At 42.0% G+C, this 24284-nt stretch overlaps 1 protein-coding gene across 18 annotated transcripts in view; it reads left to right on the plus strand.

Annotated features, from left to right (window-relative positions):
• The window catches only part of Prune2 (prune homolog 2), a 268296-nt gene that overhangs the window by 216008 nt on the left and 28004 nt on the right, over positions 1-24284 (plus strand). For 9 of the 18 annotated variants that reach the window (XR_386484.3, XR_386485.3, XM_006527149.3 and 6 more), the window contains exons 11-13: positions 7115-7315; positions 21581-21754; positions 24248-24256. Coding sequence is in view for 16 of the 18 variants with exons in the window: in XM_006527149.3 (XP_006527212.1) it covers positions 7115-7315; positions 21581-21754; positions 24248-24256 (384 nt within the window). In the remaining 2 variants the exon portion in view is untranslated. The remainder of the gene's footprint in view (positions 1-7114; positions 7316-21580; positions 21755-24247; positions 24257-24284) is intronic. The other 9 variants (XM_030250976.1, XM_017318228.2, XM_017318230.2 and 6 more) reach the window with 3 other exon arrangements.

The following is a 24284-nucleotide window of genomic DNA, read 5'->3' on the forward strand; positions in this document are numbered from 1 at the left end:
CCTACTGAGCTCAGTTAAGTGGGATCTGGTAACTGCCATATTACTGTTTCCCATCTGTCCTAAGCTAACCAGGGACCTTTAAGGTCATTATAGAGAAACAGGGCTTAGATGAACACCATTCACCATGATGAGTGTTTTGTGTTTGACTTATGCAAGGCACACATACCCACCTCATAACTGAAGAATGGTTCTTTTGTGAGGCAGGTAAAGTCACTCTTAGGTTCTTGATAGGAATGATTAATGATGATTATGGTGTCATATACAAACATAAAATGTGTTTAGGACAATGAAGAATTTGGTTTCAGGCCTACTGGGGAAGACCTGAAGAGTTTGGTTTAGGAGAGAATCCTTTCGTCTGGGGGCTAACAAGCCAATCAGCCTGAATTTTAGAGGGCCATGACTTTAATAGCCTGCTCCTTGGATATGTAAGGCAGTTAATTCACAAGGACTTTTCTCAGTCTGGGAGTGTTGTTTAAAGTACTAAGTTTTCCTGAAGACCCACTAAGATAGTAGAAGTCAATCAGCTCTTGGCTGTGTCTGTCAAGAGATTAGGCCAGAGTTTTAGAAGAATGTTTGCTTAGAGCTGCTCTGACAATCATCAAATGGTATGGGCAGCTACTGAGTGACTTGTAGAATATGCACCAGTCAGGTACTGAAAGCAAAATTCAGGGCTTATGTTTGAGCATCTGTTTAGCCTTTAGCACGTAATCATAAGAAATCTCCACTAAAGTCATTCTAAGATCCAAATGCAAAACTCCCTTTAGCCATGCCTTCTCCAAGTAAGTAAACTAATTGATACAATTTCTCAAAGCACAGCTGATGTATTTTCATTGAAAGCTCAAATTTTGAGCAGATCTAATTGAGGAACATATAAAATGAACAAATTGTGTATTCCTCCACATCGGAAATTCTTCAGTAATAGCATGCAGTCCACATTTTGTTTGATACACATGTGTGAAGGTTTTAACATCATATTACATATGGCTTTCCAAAAAGGTCATTGAATCAGATAGGGTATGTAGTGGTTTGAATAGATTTGGCCCCCATAGACTCATGTGTTTGAATATGCTTGACCCAGGGAGTGGCACTATTAGGAAGTATGGCCTCTTTGGAGTAGGTGTGGTCTTGTTGGAGGAAGTATGTCACTGTGGGGGTAGACTTTGAGACCCTCCTTCTAGCTGCCTGGAGAACAACCTTCTGGTTGCCTTCAGAACAAGATGTAGAACTCTTAGCTCCTCCAGCTCCATATCTGCCTGGACACTGCCATGTGAATCTGCCATGTTTCCTGCCTTGATAATGAACTGAACCTCTGAGCCTGTAACCAGCCCCTGTTAAATATGTTGCCCTTTATAAGATGTGCCTTGGTCATGTGTCTCTTCACAGCAATAGAAACTCTAAGATAGGATGATTTCTTGTTGGGGGACAGAAAGAATTGGGAGTTGAACCTGGGGCTTCATGCATACTAGGCAAGTACTATACCACTGCGCTACATCCCTCAACCTCTTGCAGTCAGGTTTTCAAGGATGCTCAAATTTCATATCCTAAAAAGGAAACTCAGAGAAGAGTCAACAGCAGGAAAAGAGGACACTCAAGAGAGTATGCTTCTTGCTTAAGTTGCTTGGTTTTATAACTTTGTACTAAGTGAGTACACAGGAAACTCATTCTGAAATACCCAAAGTACTTCAAAGGGTACTGTCTGGTTTCAAACCATCATGGAGAATTTGAAGCTATCAAGTCAGGAATCTTCACGATGAGGGCCCAGGGCTTAGCCATAAGAGACACTGCAGTTCTGGAATGCCGGTTGCTCAGCAGCCTTCTTAGGACAGCAGCTCCCCATGGGAAACCATTCTAGTTTGCTTTCTATTGCTGTGACAAACACCATGAGCAAAAACAATTCAAGGAGGAAAGGGTTTGTTTGGCTTACACTGTCAGCCACATGCACCTCGTCCTTAAGGAAAGTTATGGCAGGGGCTCAAGCCTGAACTGAAGGAGACACCATGGAGGAATGCTGCTTACTGGCTTGCTGCCTAGGCCTCTGCTCAAATAGCTTTCTTCTTCTTCTTCTTCTTCTTCTTCTTTTTTCCATTTTTTATTAGGTATTTAGCTCATTTACATTTCCAATGCTATATCAAAAGTCCCCCATACCCCCCCCCACTCCCCTACCCACCCACTCCCCCTTTTTGGCCCTGGGGTTCCCCTGTACTGGGGCATATAAAGTTTGCAAGTCCAATGGGCCTCTCTTTGCAGTGATGGCCGACTAGGCCATCTTTTGATACATATGCAGCTAGAGACAAGAGCTCCGGGGTACTGCTTATTTCATATTGTTGTTCCACCTATAGGGTTGCAGTTCCCTTTAGTTCCTTGGGTGCTTTCTCTAGTTCCTCCATTGGGGGCCCTGTGGTCCATTCAATAGCTGACTGTGAGCATCCACTTCTGTGTTTGCTAGGCCCTGGCATAGTCTTACAAGAGACAGCTATATCTGGGTCCTTTCAGCAAAATCTTGCTAATGTATGCAATGGTGTCAGCGTTTGGAAGCTGATCATGGGATGGATCTCTGGATATGGCAATCACTAGATGGTCCATCCTTTCGTCACACTTCCAAATTTTGTCTCTGTAATTCCTTCCATGGGTGTTTTGTTTCCTATTCTAAGAAGGGGCAAAGTGTCCACACTTTGGTCTTCGTTCTCTTGAGTTTAATGTTTTTAGCAAATTATATCTTATATCTTGGGTATCCTAAGTTTCTGGGCTAATATCCACTTATCAGTGAGTACATATTGTGAGAGTTCCTTTGTGATTGGGTTACCTCACTCAGGATGATGCCCTCCAGGTCCATCCATTTGGCTAGGAATTTCATAAATTCATTCTTTTTAATAGCTGAGTAGTATTCCATTGTGTAAATGTACCACATTTTCTGTATCCATTCCTCTGTTGAGGGGCATCTGGGTTCTTTCCTTCTTCTATAGCTCAAGAACTCCTGCCTAGGTGCATCCCACAGTGAGCTGAGCCCTCCTACATCAATTAGCAATCAAGAAAATGCCTCCCAGGCACACTCACAAGTTTAGGTTTCCATAACAATGAAGACTCGCTCAGATAACAGGCAGCATCAAATTGATAGGTGAAACTAAGAAGTTCTATTCCTTGTTAACATCACATTAAACCGTACCCTCTCCTTTCTTGTTTATCCCAAAAATCTCCCATTAATACCTTAATATAAAATATAGTACAGCTTTAAAACTCCAGTCTTTAACATTTCTAACACTTTAAAAAAAATCCAATGTCTTTCTTAAGTCCAAAGTCTTTTAACTGTGGGCTCCCCCTCTTCTAATTTTGAGAGGGAAGCACCAAGTTATAGTGACAATCAAATCAAAGTAAAACTAAAACCCAACAACTTAAAAGGGTCAGTGTCCAGCATCTGGAACTCACTCATTCATGATCTTCTGGGCTCCAAAGGGCTTCGGCAGTGTCACATCTCTGGCTTTGGTGTCAGTAAGTTATATAGCTTGTCTTGTAGCTCCTGCTCCACTCCACACCTGACACTGTCCTTAGTGGATATCCTACAGTCCATGCATCTGCAATAATCTGTGTTCTTACTGCAACTGAGGCTTCACCTTCCCCAATGGCTTTCCCTGTTCTCTCTTAGGGGACTCTGACCCTGGCACACAGTGCTAAGCCTCAGCCACTCTTCATGAATCCCTTTCTGCCTTCAAAACCAGTTCCTTGTGGGAGACTCTTATTTATTTCCAGGATCCCCCCTGGACCACAGATTTGAGTCCTGATTACGTTCTAGAAGAATCTACCTCCATAGTGGTAGTCTCCTTGGTACCAGATTCTAGAAGACTTTGGAAGTTGGAAAAAGCCATTGACTGTTGTAAGCAGAGCTTAAGGGGCAGGTTCTACTAGGAGCCTAAAAGACAGTAGTGTTGAGGCTAATGTGAAGAGTGGAGTCCTGGCTCCTGAGGTTTCAGAGTGGGAAAAAGGATCTTATCAGCAACTGGGCTAGAGGCCATTTGTGCACTGTTTTAGAGAAGAATCCAGCTGACTTCTGTCCATGTTCTAAGAATTTGCATGAGAATATATCAAGAAGTAGTAGACTAACTTCTTTGATGGAAGAAATGTCTCAAAAACATAACATTGAGTCTGTGACATGGTTACTTACTGATTATTCATATGCAGATCTACAGTGAAAAAAAGCAAGTGGGGCAGAAAGAAAGAAACAATATTTCTCTCAAGATTATGTGCGGATGAGTCTCTATCTACTAAAGAGATTAGAGCTGTTAAGGAGAGGTTGCTCAGCCCTGGAACAATAGAAAAGCTACCCTTAGGGCAGGTGCCAACTTCTGTATTGGTTTTTGTTGTTGTTGTTTCTGCTGTGATAAAATAGTATGACCAAACTCAAGAAAGAGCTTCCTTTGGCTTACAGTTCCAGAGGCTACCTGTTCACAGTGGTGGGGAAGGCGTGGCAGCAGGAACAGGAAGCTGAGCAATCACATCTTAGCTGCACACAGAAAGAAGAAAAAGAGAGACATGAGGCAAGGCAACCAGCCCCCAAGTCTCACCTCCAGTGATGGACTTCTTCCAGCAAGGCTGCACCTTCTAAAGACTTTGTAATCTCTCATGAACAGAACCACCTCAAGTACTCAAATTCATGAATCAGGGGTGGTATTTCTTATTCAAACCACAATAGTAACTAAACATGAAAGTTACCTTTCTGGAGCTGGAGAGATGACTCAGCAGTTATGAGGACTGGGTACTCTTCCAGAGGACCTGGGTTCAATTGCCAGCACCCACATAGCAACCAACAACCATCTGTAACTCCTGTTCCAAGCGATCCGAGGTCTTCTTCTGGCCTTCAAGGATATTGCACAAACATGGTGCACAGACATACATATGGCAAAATGTACACATAGTATAAAATAAATAAATATTAAAGGGACAGAGAAAAAGAGAGAAGGAAGGAAGGAAGGAAAGGGGAAAGAAGGAAGCAAAGAAGGAAGGAAAAAAGAAAGAAAGGTAGTTTCCTTTTGTAGAATCCAAATTTCTATCACATGAGTCTGCCTGTCCTAGACATCTACCTACCTAGTCAAGAGATATTCTTCCTAAGTAGCAGGCAACAAGGGACAAATAAACTTTTATAACCTTAACCAACGAGACAGGAAGTTTGGAAGCTGAAAGAATTCACATGATCTAAAGTTACTGGGAGTTGATAAAAACCAAAACCAAAACCAAAACAACAACAAACCAAAGACACCTCTAAGCATGTCATGTCCCTGGCAGCCTTGAAGGTACATCCCATCTCTGACAACATGTGATGCCAATCAACCCAAAATCAGAAACTGTAAAAGAATTTAGAGTGCTCCAGAGAAGCTCAGATGGTACAGGGGGACTGGGAGGAGGAAGCTGCAGACGACGGACCTTCTAAATGTAACATGAGAAATAAGCCGGCTGACATAGGAAAGTTGCCATCACATTAGTGTTCCTATTAGCAGGCCATGCATGACAGACAGCTAGATCTAAGTCCAACTGAAATGCTCCTCTGCCATTTTAGGACAGTTGAGGCTGTACTCACCGTAGGATGTTAGGGAGGGGCATTTTTGGTCTTGGCTCAATTTAAAAGTTCACGTTCCTGTGCCCAGTTCATTGTCTTGACCAGTGTGATAACAGGTGAACATTCTACATTGCTATCGACTCTGTTTTGATATGCTCATTAAATGTTACTGTTTTCGTGATTATTTTTTCTAAAGGTATAGAAGAAAGACTGCCCCTGCCCCGTACCTTAATATGCCCACTAATGTGTACTTCCAGCACACACCGCTCAAGAGTTTCTGGATTGTTTTGTTGCACTTTGTGTGGTGGTAGGATGGAGCCGAGGGCACCACTCACAGTAGGCGATCTGTCTACCGCTGAGCCCAGTGCCAAAGAACTCAACAGAGATGCTTCAAATTCAGGCTATAAGATCAATATAATCCAAATAGGGCTTGCAAGTGAAAAGGGATGCTAGGAGTCAGAATGGTTGGATCCAGAGATAAAGAGCAAATATTTTTTCCTAGCTCATAATGGCTATCTCCCTTTGTGCGGTTTGAATAAGCTTGCACAAAAAGGACTTGTGCAACTCTGATTCTATCCACTAAAAGGCTCATGGGCAAAGAGAGGATGCAAGCTGCTTCTGTCAGCCTTAGCATGGGTCATCGTGAGCATTATAAACAGTAATGTTGGGTGATATGCGGTGATTTGCTTGGTAAATTCAAATAATCTAACTAAGGTACTTAAGGTTTTACAGAAAGAAAAAAAAAAAGAAAGACAGGATGGGCCACTGAATAATCATGTACAGAGCTAACAGAACCTTAAAATAGTGTTTTTGATGTTTTCTATGAGTTTAATAGAAAGTTCCTTACCTCCCTTCCATAGAAATAATGTGTACAAGAACCATAAGGAAATATATATGCTTAACTATTGTTTCTTATCCAGTATACTCCATAACATTCTGTATAATATAGCACAGTGACGTCTGAAACCTAAACAGTAAAACAGAACAAGCGAACAAGCAAAGGTTTCTATCCATATAGCAATATTTCCCAGCTTCTGTTTTCATATGGCCAGGGACCATGTGCTGAATGGAAGCCAATACTGATGGATTGCTTTCCCAGAAAAGGGTCCAGGAGTGTGTGTGTGTGTGGGGGGGGGTACTAGAGAGATGGCTCAGCCGTTTAAATGCCTGCTGCTTTTCAGAGAACTGGAGTACAAGTCCCAGCACCTGTGCTGGGTGACTTATAACCACCTATAGCTCCAGTTCCAAGGAGGTCTGATGTACTCTTCTGGCACCTGCATATATGTGGCATACACATGCATACACATTAACCTTAAAAAAATCCTTAGGGAAAAAAAAAGCATTCAAATGGCTCACACACATATCCTAACACTGGAGGTTGAGGGTGCATGTTTAAGTCTGGGCTATAGAGCAAGTACCTGTCTTATAAAACCAAATGAGGAAGGAAGGACATAGGGATACATTGGAGGCAGGGTCCAAATCCCTTATTAGGGCTTTTTCCCTTGGGGCCCAGGTGCATTCCGGAGAGCCACATGTATGAACTAATGTTGTTATGGTTTCTTCCTTTAGAACCTCCCAATTCTCTGGATCTCAATGGCAGTCACCCTAGAAGAATCAAGCTCACAGCCCCAAATATCAACCTCTCTCTGGACCAAAGTGAAGGATCTATTCTCTCTGATGATAACCTAGACAGTCCGGATGAGATTGACATCAATGTGGATGAACTCGATACCCCTGATGAAGCAGACTCTTTTGAATATACTAACCATGGTAAGTTTCCTAGATAGTGAGGCCGACGTTGTGTAAATAAATGATCGTCTAGGTAACACTACAAGCAACTCTTTCATTGTTGTGCAGGTGGCTATTCTCTGTGACTCTAGAAGCTTCTGTTGGAATCTCCCACCGGGCTGTCCATGATTGGCAGTTTAGAGTGTGATAGAGTAGGTTTAATTCCCCCAGAAGTTACTCATTGGCAACTATTACCCTTTGGTGAAATCTCTACCCTATGCTACAATGTAGGAAAACTGAGGTTGTATGTACAAAGAAAGGGACTTGAATCTGGGTTGCAAAGTTTGGAGAGGAGAAACCAGAGTTTACAAATCCCTTTATACAAACTCTTGCAGTCTAGAGTGCTCACCTCCTCAGACCCCTCGAACCCTGATTAGGCATGTCTAGTTCAGTCTCTTTACAGGTGCCACCTCTTTGATGGGCCTTCTGTGATTTGTACTGTCCCCGATGTTCCCCACCCATGTGCTCCCACCCCCTCACACTCAATGCCAGGGTTCCTTTATTTTCTGCAATTCCTTTATTGAAACTGCTGCTTAGTGATTTGCTTACTTGTCTGATTGATATATTTACTGGATTCCCCTCCCCGCCCTAACCATCCTCCCCCCTCCCCCCGCTACAATGCACGCTTTCTCAGGGCAGAGACTTCTCAGCTGTTTCTTCAGTACAGAAGGAAGGAAGGAAGGATGGAGTGGGCAGGTCAGGGTAAAGACAAGGAAGGCAAAGAGAAGTCTCCACATTTAGGACTGACAGTCGTGGTGACTCCTGTAATCGACATTTGGCTTGTTCAGAAATGCAGATGAATACCAAGCATTTGCACCATAAAGCAGCATTGCCACCCCGGTTCCCCTTAAAGCTTTAAGTTCCATTTAAAGCTTAAATTTCTCTGAAATTGGAGTTGAAAACCACAGTGAAAGACTTTCAGCCACAACACCACCCTGCGCTGAAAAAAAAAAATATATAGACTTGAAAAGAAACACTTCCATAAAAAGACACTCTGGCTTTTTAGAGATGGGAAATCCCAATTCATAGGAAAATATGATTGAAAAAATTCATCAAGTTAAACCCAATGTCATTGAGCCACAGGGACGGTATCCATAATCACTTAGATTTACAGAGTTTACGCAGGTACAGGACTACTCCAAGGCTTCCTGTTTGTGCTGTGTTTTTGTCCTGGTCATGGTTTTCTGTAGGTTTCTGCATACATGTGGTCTGTAGTAGATACAGAGACAAGTATCTAAGGATGTGCAAGTCTTGCACGTGTACTATGCGTTTGTATAGAATCCACATACATCCTCCATATACTTTAAACCATCTCGAGATTAATCGTAGTACATAATATGACAGAAATGCATATTTGAGGAAATAATAAGAATGAAAAGCTTCTGTGCACATCCAGTACAGATGTAATCCCCCCCAAAAAATATTTAATTTCTGAAGTTGGCTGAATCTACTGATGTTGGAAGATGAGTGTAATAATCTGGATATTTGATCCTACAGTTAAAAATACACAAATATAAAGTAAGAGATACCTTGAATTCATTTATCTCTGCCACCTCAGTCTTCCCAAGATACTCCATCCAACCCATCTGCTCTCGCCCACTCCTTCTATTCCAGCTGTCCCCTGGTGTCCCAGCTCTTCTTGCTAATCTACTGACTTGAAATCACACTGAAGACAGCTATGGCTGGTCCCTCCCTCCCCTTGCCTTTTGCTCTGCTGTCTCTGTGGAGAGCTTTGTCACACCACATCTGAGCGTTATATTTATAAATAGTAAATCTGTCAAGCAAAGTGGTGGTGCCCGAGCTAGCTGGTAATTAAAGCTGCCACTTGCTGACATGGCTCTTTTATTTAGTTGAGATTGTCACGTTGAAAGAGGCAATTTAATGACCTCAGTTGTTCTAGGTCTTAAACCTACAGAGTTGGATTTTATTATATGCTGAACTCCAAAATTCACTTTGATTTCAAACAAAAGGTGCATAGCTAAACACGATTATAAACAAATAAATAAGCAAGACAAAACATTAACTACCAAAAACACAGAGTTTGTGTAAATAGCTGTATTCTGTACAGCAGACATGGATAACCACTGGATAGGAAGATTGGAATATAAATATATTTAAGCCTAGTATATGAAGTAAGTGCTTAAAAAGCTCCCTGTCTTCAGAATTTTCAGGTAAGCAATGAATAAGAATCTGGACGATGTTTCTTATTCATTCATCCTAGTTAGGGATTTGTTTTTTTTTTTAGGCAAGGTTAAGTGATAAGATTTCAGGTGTACTACCAGCCTGACTATCAAATACTTTCAAGTATTTCAAAAGTGGCAATAACTTTTTTTTTTTTTGCTAAATGGACAATTTTATAATGTTTACTGTATTTTATAGGATATATCCCAAGTATTTTAGAGATAATTCCTCTAAGTTCATGTTTCCTCTGTAAAACAGACTGCTTTCTCCCACTGACGATGAAAACACAGAGACATGGGAGTTACATGGTCTGTGAATGTCACACAGTTGTAAGTGCCTGTATGTAAAGTTACATAGCATCTGTAGTGGTCTGAATAAAAGTGGCCCACATAGTCTCATAGGGAGTGGTGCTACTAGGAGGTGTAGCTTTGTTGGGGTAGGTGTAGCTTTGTTGGAGGAATTATGTCACCATAAGGATGGGCTTTGAGGTCTCAGACACTCAGGCCAGGCCTAGTGGTTCAGTTGCTCTTCCAGCTTCCTGCTGCTGATCCAAATGTAGAATTCCCAGCTACCGCTCTAACACCATGTCTACCTGTGGGCTACTATGCTTTCCTCCATGATGATAGTGGACTAAACCACTGGGTGTGTAAGCCCCAGTTAAATGTTTTTCTTCATGGTGTCTCTTCACAGCAATAGAAACCATAACTAAGACAACATTTTAAGAAAAAGCGTTGTGTTGGCAGCTTGTTCATGCTGCTTTCCTGTCTCAGTATGCTGACTAAGGAATGGGGTGGGTTGAGATCTTTTACTAAGTTGAGCCTGCATACAGAAAACAAGATGTGAAAGTTCACATTTGCATGTTTGCTTCTGTAGGCCACATTGTTGCTTTAAAAATCTATCCTTTAGATACTCCAGAATTTTCCCACAAGTCCCTCTTCTATTTAGCAGCTGATGACCAAATGCTTTTCCAGGGTATTTGCCTAACATTGCCAATTTTCTTATGGAAAGACAATTTAATCTCTCCATTGAAAGACCTCAGTTTGTTCCCTTCCAATCAGTTTTCCTTTATAGCGGTGTCCAAACAGTTGGGAAATGTAATTACGGCTTGATTTCTGTGCCAACGAAATCAGAACTACAGAGATAGTGAGGGGCTTGGAGGTTTGTTGTTCACATAAAGAGTAATCCTGATTTTCCTTTCAATGCATCGTGATACTAACCCTGGAAACAAAATCCTCCAAGGTTGGGGGGAAATGATGACCTCATTCTATTTCCCAAACCAACCACAACATCATTTTCCCCACAATTCAGAGCTCAGGTGCGACAAAGGCTATTTATCATGGATGTGGGAAGATGGCAAGGAATTTGACCTGTGTGTTTCTGATAAGAACATCAGAGGCAATGTGCTGTGATTTTAGACCGCCAGGGTTCCCAAGTGATGTTTGGTGACCCCAGGCAAGCAGCTTTTCCAGCACTGACCCCTGAAGACAGCATTTTGGCTGACAGGCATGCCAGTATTATCTCAGAGCCACACCTTTTACATTCCTATTGGTGTTCTTCCTTATTTTCAGCACCAACAGGCAGTCAGCTTTAGAAAAGCAAGTCCTGTTTCCATACTCAACATTCAAGTGATGACATTAGGTTCGTGTATCTGAAAATTTCTTTTTTTAATTTTTGTATACTGAAAATTTTTTTAAGATTTATTTTTATCATATATTTAAATTCTCTGTCTCTGTGTGTGTATGTGTGAATACATGTGCAGAGGTGCCAGTGACATCCAAAAGAGGTCGTAGACAGATTCGCCTGAGCCCTAAGACTGAAGGTCCTGAACACTGAGCTTGGGTCTTCTCAGTAAGAGCAGTATGGACTCTTAACTAAACTTTTATACCCAAATTGACTTCCTGTCTGTTATTTATCACAAGGGAATTTTGATATTTTAAGCTGTGTACTGGGTGTGTTTCCTAAAACTAGAAAACATCAGGCGCCATGCCTTCTGAGAGCTTTCCTGACATCCATGCAATGTCCAGATGTAGAAGGCTGACCGGCTTTCACCCTATAGGAAGGCCACTCTTGAACTAGTTGTGGCCAGTGTAGCACAGAACATTCAGGAGCATATGCTACATCATCTCAGAAAGCCAGGAGGAAACATTCTGGTTGGCTTCTTCCTTATCTGTGATGGCCTATTTGTCTCCAACACCTGTGAGGGGAAGGATTATCAGTGAGGAAAAAAAACCTTCTTAGTGACTAGGAGAGGACCATAGTGAGGACCGATTTGGAGGACCCGGGGAGAGTTAATGAGTACAGAACATATCTTTGTTAGCTGGGAAATAAAGGCAGAGGGTTTGAAGATGTAACACAATTATTAAAATCAGGAAGGTGCTGCTAACTAGGGCAACTGAGTAGAGCATCTTTACCTTCCACTAGCTTGTGTTGTTGGTTCTGGACATGGACACCTAACAAGTCCTTAAAGTGCTCTGAAGAGTTTTCGTCTTCTTCCTTTCTTTCTTCCCTCCCTTCTCTGTTCTCTTCTTTGCTCTATCCTGTTCTTCATCTATCCCCTTCTCCTCTTCTTCATCCTCCCCCCCCAATTCTTCCCCTGCAACCCACATGCTTAGCAATCATTCTGCCACTGAACCACACCCCAGTCCTCCCCCTGTTTCTTAAGTGATTCTTCTTTTATCCCAATTTATGCCAATGAGAAGGGAAGTAGATGGAACCACAGCTGTGCAATGGTTCCCAAATTCTGAAGCATTAGGCCTAATGCCTCAAAAACAGTCACATGAAAATGTACATGTGGTATGTGTGTTTCTGTGTGTGTATATGCATTTATATGTATGTGTGTGTGCCTATATGTTTTTGTTTGTGCTGTGTGTGCCTATACATGTATGCATGTGTATGTCTGTGCATGTGTATGCTTGTGCATTTGTGTGTGTCTATGTTTGCATATGCATGCTTTTAAGATAGAAGGGTCCTTTCTTACTGCCCTCATTTGTGTTCCATAGCTGTGATAAAGACCATGACCTTGGTAAAGACCAAGACCGTGGAGAGGAAAGGGTTTACTTCATCTTGCAACTCACAGTTCTTCCTTGTAGGAAGTCAGGGCAGGAGCTCAAAGAAGAAACCCAAAGGTTTTGGGACCTGAAGGAGAGGCCATGGTGGAATGCCTGCTTACTGGCTTATTCTCATCACTTGGTCACTCCCCTCTTATAAGAGCCAGGACCACCTTCCCAGGGATGGCACTTCCCACAGTGAGCTGAGTCCTCCCATATTGATCATTAATCAAGAAAATACCCTACCTATCTGACAACAAGCTATCTGATGGAGGCATTTTCTCAGCTGAGGTCCGCTCGTCCCAAACTTGACCCCAGCTTATGTCAAGTTGACAAAAACTAAGTAGTACACTTACTAAGATATTATAATCAGAAAACACAGAAAAAAATTATCAAGAGCAAGATTGAAATTTCTTTTTGGTAGTGAGTATATAGCACGCATGTAAATTGAAAAGCATGCACATAAATCGAAAAGCTAAGTGCAAGGAAAGACAGTTATTGCAGTGCCTGTCAGGATTCTGTGTGGGGATCTCTACCAGATCAGTGAGGGCCGCAGGGAGAGTATTAGCAGGCGCCTTCATGTGAGTGAGAGAAGTAGAAGAAGCAATGAGCATTGTAAAATTCTCACCCTCTTTAATTATTAAAATAACACACATCTTAAATTGTCAAGGATTAAAAAGTCTGACAGTCTACTGTGTTTTGAAAACAGAAGGAAACAGGCCCTTACATATTTTAGTGTGACATATCAAGGATGAAAATATCCATGAAAGCGAAATGTACTACACCCAGTGACGCAGGCAAGATGCTGTTCTTAGAAAATTATCCTACAGCCATATGAGCTCAAATGATGTAATACTCCTATGTAAAGCAAATTCTTTAAAAGAAAAAAATGACAAAATACAATAAAATTTAACTATTTCATCGTGGAATTGATAAACTAAGAGACTTCAAGATAGCAAAATACTTGAGAGCTAGTTCTAAATTGAGCAGGGTTATAATTCCTGAGATGAGGAGACGCCTGTGCTATTGGATAGGATCAATTGTCAGACAGAGGAATTCATGCTCATTTTTAAAGTGTAAGGGTAACACTGAGGAGAGGTGGCATTTTCAAGAACTTCTTTGTGGCTTACAGTTTTAAGTGTTACTTTTTTTTTTCAACTAATAAACTATGTTTATAGGGCTCTTGGGTTAACATCCTAGTTGCATGTCAAATATCTAGTTCCTTCCCTCCTCTTCCCCCACCCTCACTACTTCCCTCACCATCTTCACCTGCATCTGTAGCAACTGACAGCCTCCCTTGAAAACATGCCACTCTCTGCTAGAGTACAAAGTTTACATTAGGGCTCACTCCTGATGCTCAACATTCCGTGGGTTTAGACACAGTGCAAAGTGACCTGTAATTTATCCTTCCTTCCCCTGTGTTGCGTGACAGCATTCCTCTGGAGACATGGGCAAACATCTACTCACCCCAGACAGGGAACAATAGAGCAAAGAAAGGATGTTATCAAAGTTCAACTCAGTAAAACAGTGAGTTTTATTGGGGTTACTAACAAGAGTAAGGTTGAGGGGTGACTTAGAGGAGCAGAAATGACTCAACCCACAGTGATCACCAAAAGCCTACTTAGCACACTGAACAGCCTGCAGAGTGCTTGCTCCATAGGTAGACCATGTCTGTTTCAGGCAGATGGGTTGCTCTGGACTTGTTTTGGGCAGCAGGGCTGGTTTCTGCCTCTTCCAGGCAGCTCAACTTGTCTGAGAGTGTTCTAGGCAGCCTAGCTTATTTGTCTTTCGATGGTCCTTGGAGCTTATATGTGCTTTGAGAGGGAAGGGCTGTGTGTAAAGTGGTCAGTTTCAGGAACTTCCTGAAGCCTTTGGATTATTTACTTCCAAAGTTAAGGGGCTTCCCTGCTGGCTGAAAGGCTTCACCTCCCTTAGAACATTTTCTGAATTAGCTTCCCTTAGACTGAGGGTTTCTTATGGCAGAAATTTGTCACACAGAACCATCTAACCCTTGGGTGCGGAGGATTTTTGTCTCTCCAGCTTTGCCCTTTTACAGAATGTCATGTAGAATCACACAGTAAGTGGCCTTTCAGATAGATATTCTTCTCTTATGCATTTATGATTCCTTCATATCTGGAGGATCCATTTCTTTTCATCCCTCAGGAATATTCCAGTGTGTGCATGTGACACTTTGTTTTTCTGTCACCAATTGACAGGTATCTTAGTTGCTTTGAAGTTTTGGCTAGTATGAATGAAGCTACTATAAACATACATGTGGAGATTTTTATCTGGAAATACCCTTCCTGCTGGCTAATTACAAAGGAGTTGAACTGTATGAATGAAGTTTATTTATAAGAAACTTCCAAACTGTCTTCCAAAGTTACCGGAATATTTCCATCCCCATGAAAGTCCCTGACACACCACATTCTCACTAGTTTGGTGCTTGTCAGGGTTTTGGACTCTGGCCTTTCTAATAGCAGTGTCCGTGGTCATAGTTTACTATTGTGATATCTTAAAATGCTCTAATGATAAATGATGTCATACATACTTTCTTATGATTCCTTGGTATCTGTATCTTCACTGGTGAGGTGATGTGTGCTCAGTTCTTTTGACTCTGTGTTTATGTGTATTCACATGCACACTTGTGCATGTGTCTGTGTATTGTGTTGTGTTGCTAGGAACTGAACACAGGACCTTGTACATAGCAGGAAAACACTCCACCACTGAGGTACAGCACCAGCACCATTTTACTGCTTAGTTCTTTATCAAATTATTCATCCTCTTATTGTTAAGTCTTAAACACTTTTGTATATTTTGAATAATAATCATTTACCAGATCTGTATTCTATAAATATATTCTCCTAATCTGTATTTTCCTTCTTATACTCTTGGTATTGTTTTGCATAGAGCTTGTTTTCAACTTCAACACAGTCTAGATTTTCAATTACTTATTTCATGAATTTAAAGTCATCAATTTCAGACCCTGGCCTCGTGGCTCATACCTTCAGCCAAAGCTGAGGCAGGGAGCATGCTTGTGCTCATGAGTTCTAGACCAGCCCAGTAAGTATGGCAACCTCTATTAAAACAAACAAACAAGCAAACAAATGAACAAACACCATCTCTTTGCCAAGGTGAACTAGATTTTCTCTTATATTGTCTTCTATGGGCTTCATAGTTTGAGCATTTTACAATAGGTGGATGATCCAATTTTAGCTAATTTGTGAGCAGATGCAGGTTTAAGTCTATATATTACACACACATTATATATATATATATATATATATATATATATATATATATATATATATATATATATACCCTCCAGAGATCACCAGGAACAAACTAGAACAGGCTAGTGCCAAATACACATGTTTTTCTATGTATATATACACATACACATACACACACACAAACACATATATATCTTATTTTGTTTATTTATTTTGTGGGTATGTGTTTATGTATTGTGAGTATGGTATATGTGAATTTGCACACATGTGTGTGCATTATGCATGGAGAGGTCAGAGAAGGGCACTGGGTATTCTCCTCTATCTCTTTTTGCCCTGTTCCTTTGAGGCAGAGTATCTCCTTGAACCCAGAATTCAGATTTTATGGCATGGCTGGAAGCCAAGATAGACCCTCTTGTCTTTGCTCCCACCAGTGCAGAGGATAGGTATGTACTGGCCCACCCATGCCTTGTTACTAGAATAGAGGGATGTGAACTCCCGCCCTCATGCTCATACAGAAGTGCTAATAACAACAGCCACCTCTTCAGCTGTATATACACTGTGGTGGTTTGAATACATATGGCCCCCATAGATTCATGTGTTTGAATGCTTAGTCATAGGAAGTGGCACCATTAGGAGGTGTGGACTTGTTGGAAAAAGTATGCCACTGTGGACCTTAAGGCTATATATACTCAAAACTATGCTCAGTGTGGCAGAGAGTGTCTCCTTCTGCTCCCTGTGGATCAAGATGTAGAACTCTCAGCTTCTTCAGCACCATGTCTACTGCACACTCCCATGTTTCCCACCATGAGGATAATGGACTAAACCTCTGAAATTATAAGCCAGACCCAATTAAACATTTTCTTCTGTAAGAGTTACCTTGGTTATGGTGTCTCTTTACGGCAATGGAAACCCTAAGACATACATCTTCTTACTTGTAGATGTCCAGGAGTCCCAGTGCCATTTATTGAAAAGACTATCTATGTCCATGGTGTTGCCATGGCTCTTTTGCCAAAATAATTTCACTGCGTTTGTGTGGCTTATATTTTAATTTAATAAATCCAATAAAGGCTATTTAGTACCCAGTAAGAAAAAAGGAAAGAGGGTATGAAATCCTTCCTGTCTGGGCCAAAGCCCTGAGCAGACCTTGGGTGTGAACTCTGCAGCCAGTCACACAACACCCAGAAGAAGCTCCACTCCCAGGTGCTCTAACATGCCCAGGACCACAGGAGAACGGGATCACAGGATCACAGGATCTCTGATACACCCAAAATCTCAGGATCACAGGATCACAGAGACAGCTGAATTCTGAGGAGTTCTGACACAACGAGGATCACAGGAAGGACAGGCTCCAGTCAGATATATGGAGGGGAGGTAGCACTAGAGATAATCAGATGGTGGGAGGCAAGCATAAGAACATGAGTAATAGAAACCAAGGTTACTTGGCATCATCAGAATCCAATTCTCCCACAATAGCAAGTCCTGGATACACCATCACACTGGAAAAAGCGAGATTAGGATCTAAAATCATTTCTCATGATGGTGATAGAGGACTTTAAGAAGGACATAAATATCTCTCTTAAAGAAATACGGGAGAACACAGGTAAACAGTTAGAAGCCCGTGAAGAGGAAACATAAAAGTCCATTAAAGAATTACAGGGAAACACAACCAAACAGGTGAAGGAAATGAAAAAAAAAATCCAAGACCTAAAAATGGAAATAGAAACAATAAAGAAATCACAAAGGGAGACAACCCTGGAGTTGGGAAACCTAGGAACGAGATCAGGAGTCATAGATGCAAACATACAGGATACAACAGAATACAGGAGATAGAAGAGAGAATCTTGCATGCAGAAGACACCATAGAAAACATTGACACAACAGTCAAAGAAAATGCTAAAAGCAAAAAGCTCCTAACCCAAAATATCCAGGAAACCCAGGACTCAATGAGAAGACCAAACCTAAGGATAATATGTATAGAAGAGTGTGAAGATTCCCAACTCTAAGGGTCAGTAAATATCTTCAACAAAATTATAGAAGAAAACTTCCCTAACCTAAAGAAAGAGATGCCCATGAACATACAAGAAACCTACAGAACTCCAAATAGACTGAACCAGAAAAGAGATTCATCCTGTCACATAATAACCAAAACACCAAATGCACTAAACAAACAAATAATATTAAAAGCAGTAAGGTAAAAAGGTCAAGTAACATATAAAGGCAGACCTATCAGAATTACACCAGACATCTCACCAGAGACTATGAAAGCTAGAAGATCCTGGACAGATGTCATACAGACCCTAAGAGAACACAAATGCCAGCCCAGGCTACTATACCCAGCAAAACTCTCAATTACCATAGATGGAGAAACCAAGATATTCCAATGCAACACCAAATTTACACAATATCTTTCCATAAATCCAGCCCTACAAGGGATAATAAATGGAAAACTCCAACACAAAGAGGGAAACTACATCCTAGAAAAAGCAAGAAAGTAATCTTTCAACAAACGCAAAAGAAGATAGCCACACAAACATAATTCCACCTCTATCAACAAAAGTAACAGGAAGTAACAATCACTTTTCCTAAATATCTCTTAACATCAATGGACTCAATTCCCCAAAATAGACATAGACTAACAGACTGGATACATAAACAGGACCCAGCATTTTGCTGCATACAGGAAACACACCTTGAAAACACACATTAGTGACAAAGACAGACACTACCTCAGAGTAAAAGGTTGGAATCCAATTTTCCAAGCAAATGGTCCCAAGAAAAAAGCTGGAGTAGCCATTCTAATATCAAGCAAAATCAACTTTCAACCAAAAGTTATCAGAAAAGATAAGGAAGGACACTTCATACTGGTCAGAGGAAAAATCTGCCAACATGAACTCTGAATTGTGAACATCTATGTTCCAAATTCAAGGGCACCCATATTCATAAAAGAAACTTTACTAAAGCTCAAAGCACAAGCCGCACCCCACACAGTAAATGGTGGGAGACTTCAATACCCCACTCTCAGCAATGGATAGGTTACAGAAGAAGAAGCTAAACAGAGACACAGTGAAACTGACAGAGACTGTGAGCTAGGTGGATCTGAAGGATGTTTATAGAACATTTCATCCTAAAGCAGGGGAATATATCTTTTTCTTGGCACCTCACGGTACCTTCTCCAAAACTGACCATGTAATTGGTCGCAGGGCAGGCCTTGACAGACACAGGAAGATTGAGTTGATCCCATGCGCCCTATCAGATCACCACGGACTAAGGCTGGTCTGAAATACCAACAAAAACAACGGAAAGCCCACATACACATGAAAGCTGAACAATGCCCTACTCCATGATAACTTGATCAAGGAAGAAAGAAAGAAATAAAGACTTTTTGGAATCTAATGAAAATGAAGGCACATCATATCAAAACTTATGGAAACAATGAAAGCAGTGCTAAGAGGAAAACTCATAGCTCTAATTCCCTCCAAAGAGAAACTGAAGAGAGCTTACATTAGCAGCTGGACAGCACACCTGAAAGCTCTAGGACAAAAAGAAGCAAATACAACCAAGAGAAGTAGACAGCAGGAAATGATCAAACAAATAGAAACAAAAAGAACTATACAAAGAATCAACAAACCCAGGAGCTGGTTCTTTGAGAAAAATCAACAAGATAGATAAACCCTTAGTCAGTCTAACCAGAGGGCACAGAGACAGAATACAAATTAATAAAATCAGAAGTGAAAAACAATGAAATATATCTTAAAACAATTATTCTCTGTGTTGAATATTAACAGTTGAAAATATTAAAATCGTGTTCTACAAACATCATGGATATAGCATTAATTTTTCTCACTGTGCTTGAAATTAGCATTTTCTTAATGTTTAACTTCAAAGAGATTTTGCTATTTTGAAATTTTAAAAATATACTTACTGATAAAATTTAAAAAATTTTAAAACAAAGAAAGAAAGAAAGAAAGAAAGAAAGAAAGGAAAGAAAGAAAAAAAACCACTGCCCCCCACAACAACAAAGTGCGTGAAAAAAAACACAAAAACAAAACAGATAAATGCAAATACAACACAACATACCTTTCCCCATCCCTTCACAGAGATCACCATGGACAAATTAGAGCAAGGGAGGGCACACTGTAGGAAGTTTGGTGGGTGGTGAGTTCATCATGGTGAGTTCATCAAGGGTTTGTGGGTGGTGGGTTTCCTAAGTCAGTGGTGGGCATATGTCTACATGGGCATCAGAAGACATACCATGCCTAAACCTAGAGTTCTTAGGTGTCAGGGAGAAGATGAGAAGATGCTAGCTGAGAGAGCTAGCATTAGCAGCTGAGTTTCCCACCTCAAGTAGAAAGGGTGAAATACCAGACAAATGATGGTGCTGGCATCCTTGACAAGCTGCTGAGTGCTGTTAGGAACATACTGGAACCAGAATGGACCAGGGCTCTGTGGGTGGTATGGCTGTTGGTGTTGGCAAAAAAAGGCAAGGGCAAAGACAGGCTTCCCAGCTGACCTTCAGTTTCCAATACTAAGTAGTTAGGTACTGGTGTATATTTAGTGACTGCCAAATCTTCCAGGATGCAACGCTGTTTGTGGGTCCTCATAGGCTGTCTCTAGTTCCAAGGGCTTGCTTAAGCTTTCCTGATTTTGCCCACACACCTTCCCAGAGTTTGAGTGTTCTGAGTAGGTTTCTAAACTAACTGTGGGGCATGTCAATGGAAGTGAGTATTAAAGGTGGCTCAGACAAAGATCCACAGCCCAAGGTATTCACAGCCTCTTCAGACTGAGAGTCACACCCAAGACATGTCAGTAGCTTAGGAGAGTTTACAGAGCACACCATGGCTTGTATTTGCTGCTAGCTTTTTTTTTTTTTAACCAGTTTCTGCATTGGTCTAATGTTTATTACCTGCTGCCCTACCCAGTGCCGGTGGGTAGGAAGCACAGCACTGCTGTTACTATCATTATGCTACAGGAAGATTGAGACCAAGAACAGTGTAATTTAAATGGTCTTTTTCCACTGTATAAAAATATAAAGGATAATATCTCAGAACTAGGGGAGAGGATGTAGATAATCTTTCTCTTCAGATGATTTAAAGCTATGAAGACTACCCTTTGTTAATTTTTACCAGTACTTCTAGTGAAAATAGCTAGCAGTTGCAGCTTATTCTTTTAATAAACAACATGATTATTTTGAATGCCTAAGAACAAATTTCCTACCAAAGAATATTCAGTGGGACTTTTGCTGCTATTGTTGCTTTGTGAACCCAAAATTTCCAGTCTACAAAGTTGCTTGTGTCTCATTTACTGTATAATCTTTACTGTAGCATATTTTGAAACAATGCATGGGGAGTGTTACCAGACTTGTGTATAAGCATATGTCCTAGCTTCACAACAGGACAGCAGCTTCATCCCTGTCCTACGAGACTTACAGGAGAGGTCTAAGCCTGGGAGCATCATGAGTTAAGGCATTCAAACAGTCCAAACAACTGGGGGAAGGAGGACCAAGGAAGCCAAAGGCACCCAACCAGAAAGACCTATAGTGCTTACCAGCATGAACAAGGTTGGTATTAGAACTCCAACCTCAACTGTTCCTACTTCAGCATGGCCTTAGGAAATGGTTTGGTTCATCAATCAGTCCATAAGGTAGGTGTCGCGTGGTCAGGCTGCTGCCCTACCCTAAGAAAACAATGTGTGCTATGCAGCTCTAGTAGGTGGCTCTGCAAGTAGGTGTCTTACAATCCAGTCTCCTGTGTGCTTTTCCCATGAAGTCCTGCTCTGTGCTTCACTTCCAGAAGATCCCACGGCCAACAAAAGCTCTGGTCAAGAGTCAGAGTCTATTCCAGAATATACGGCTGAAGAGGAGCGAGAAGACAACCGGCTGTGGAGGACGGTGGTCATCGGGGAGCAGGAGCAACGGATTGACATGAAGGTCATTGAACCCTACAGGAGAGTCATTTCTCACGGAGGTACTCAATCTGTTCGAGTCCAGGAAATGGGAGGAGCCAACTCTAGTTTTCACTGGGAAACAAATGCGGGTCCAGTTGAGTTCTCAGTGCTTAGAACCCAGAGTCATTAAAAGACCTGGAGTGGCTGCCTATCCTCTACCGAGGCTCTGACTCATCTTGTTAGATTCAGCCTAGTAGTTACTTCCCCTACGCTGTTTGTTTACCTGTGAGCCACATTAAATTTGGAACAGACAAAAGCTAACCCCCGTCAAAACCTCCATTTTGGCAAGAGACCCAGCAGAGGGCAAAGTGTGTCTTGTATTTCCAGTGTTTTACCTGGGGGCTCCGGGCACCCATGTGGCTTTGATCAATTGGAGATTCAGAAAAAAAAAAAAGTCAGATGAGCAGATATTGCATTGAATGTTGTTGACTTCAGAAAACATCAGTGGCTGTTTGGTTTGTCCGCTGCATGTGTCCCTGTCCTGTCATCTCAAGGCACCTCCCTTACCACCTAGACAACCAGCTCACGAGGCAGCTGCTGCTGTCAGTGTTCTCTCTACCCTAATGAGAACTAGGAAATTCACTTGTGCAGTGCATTAAGGGTTTGCTTTTCAGCACTAGTGGCTAAAACCAGGGGTTCGCATATGCTAGATAAAGGCTCCACCACTGAGCTGTATCCTTAGCCCTTCTTGATACTTCATCAAATCAAGAGAATTCGATTTCTAAGGAGCAAACAGTTATGTTGGGCAATTATCTCTCTCACAATGCATCTCTCACCTTCCTTCTCATGTATCACTACCTCCCATGAGCACCAGAGCCACCCAAGGAAGCTGATTGACTGAGAGACAAGGATACCCTTAGGATCCATTGACCAGACCTTTCTATTTCCTGCCTTACTGTATGCCCTAGAACAGCAGTGTGGCCCTGGGATGGCTGCTGTGGGCAGGGGTAGGATCCTCTGAGAGGAATCTGAGCAAAGCTTGCTGAGAGTAACCAAGGACTGTAGAGTTGAGCCCTTGGCTGGGATAAGAAGCAAAACCAGAATCCTTCTCCAGTGTCCACAGAAGTCCTCCTTGCTTCAAAGTGCCCCTCTGGTAGTTTTGTTTTGTTTACTTTGGGGAAGTAAACAAACAAACAAATCTCACAAAGATTGACTACAGAATGGCTGACTGGGCTTTCTCTAAAATGCATGGAAAATATAGAAAAGTCTGCCAGAGTAAGTCAAAGTCACACGGAGATGAGGCCCGGAGATGCTTCCCCTTGCTCTCTGTCTTAGAGCCCATGTCATGAAAAGGCTGGCTCATTTTCTTCTGTCACTGTAAGGCCAAGCTACCTCTTAATACCTCAGTGGAATCACCTGTTTGTCCTCTGAAGCTCAGTCAAATCAAGTGAGTTGGGTGTCCTGGTGTCCAGGTCATTGGAATCAGGCCAGAGTGGTCACCAGGAGTACACTTGGTGGTGAAGACTGTCTCTGCCTGCCATGGTCTCTGTAAAGTCCATCTGTGATCTGAGGAAACTCGTTTGCTGAGCTCCACCCCTGCCACCTCCTCCCCTTGGCACTTGCTCCTCTCCACCGTGTGTTGTGTGCACCTGGCTCTTGTCTGAGTGAATCGGTTTGTGTTGAAGAGAAGGCCACCTTTCCTTTCCCTGGCTCTGCCTCAGTCTCCTCCAAGCACCCAGCTGCATGAATATGCCTATGGCTGTCCCCTCGGCCGGCCCTTTATCAAGAAGCCACCTCTCCCTACATGCTGGGCAGCTTCTGTGCTCTAGGTCAGAATTGCTCAGATGTTACTTCTGAATTTGACAAAGCTTAGTCTTCCATGATGGAAACTCACACCACTCTCCTGCATTCTGTGGGAACACGGCATCTTAGCATCCAGCCAAGCTTCTCAGCCTGGCTTCTGGGGGACATGTCAAAACAGACGGCACAGTAGACACGAGTGTTGCTTCTGAGCTCCCTTCACATTTGCTCTGAAGATGTTTCCTGTCAGCCCCAAGAGAAACTTCTGCTAGGACAGTGTTCAGCACAGGAAACTGCAAGGTGGGAGCAACCAAGGGCTTAGAGAAACTGACCCACAGTCAGAGGCTGCCCAGGATTCACGGCTGTGTTTATAATTCACTCTTCAGATTTGGTAACCATGGCATGAGCACCCTGTGCACAGTTCAGGGTCTCGGACCTTGGTACATCCCCTAACCTTCTCTGGCCTCAGCTACTCTATCTGCTGAAAGAGGCAGATTGTGATCCCAGTGTTCACATCCTATGGACCCATGAATAGCATTCTTGTCATCTGCTTAACACCCCTACTACCACCACTAGAAAAAAGCAAGATGCATGATGGATGGTTTTACATAGCCCATGCCACGGGATCATGTGGAAGCCAGACCTGATATGTGTAGTTTTTATACGTAGAGCTGAGAATAAGGTCACTGAATAACCAAGAGCTGTCATCCCGAAGGGCGTTAACGAGGAGTTTCCTTTCTTCTTCTCTTTTTACTTCTCTTATTTCACTCTAGGAGACTCAGGTAACCTTCTCTGCAGTGTTGCTGGACA

This window comes from Mus musculus, chromosome 19 (assembly GCF_000001635.26).
Source record: "Mus musculus strain C57BL/6J chromosome 19, GRCm38.p6 C57BL/6J".
Classification (NCBI taxonomy): domain Eukaryota; kingdom Metazoa; phylum Chordata; class Mammalia; order Rodentia; family Muridae; genus Mus; species Mus musculus.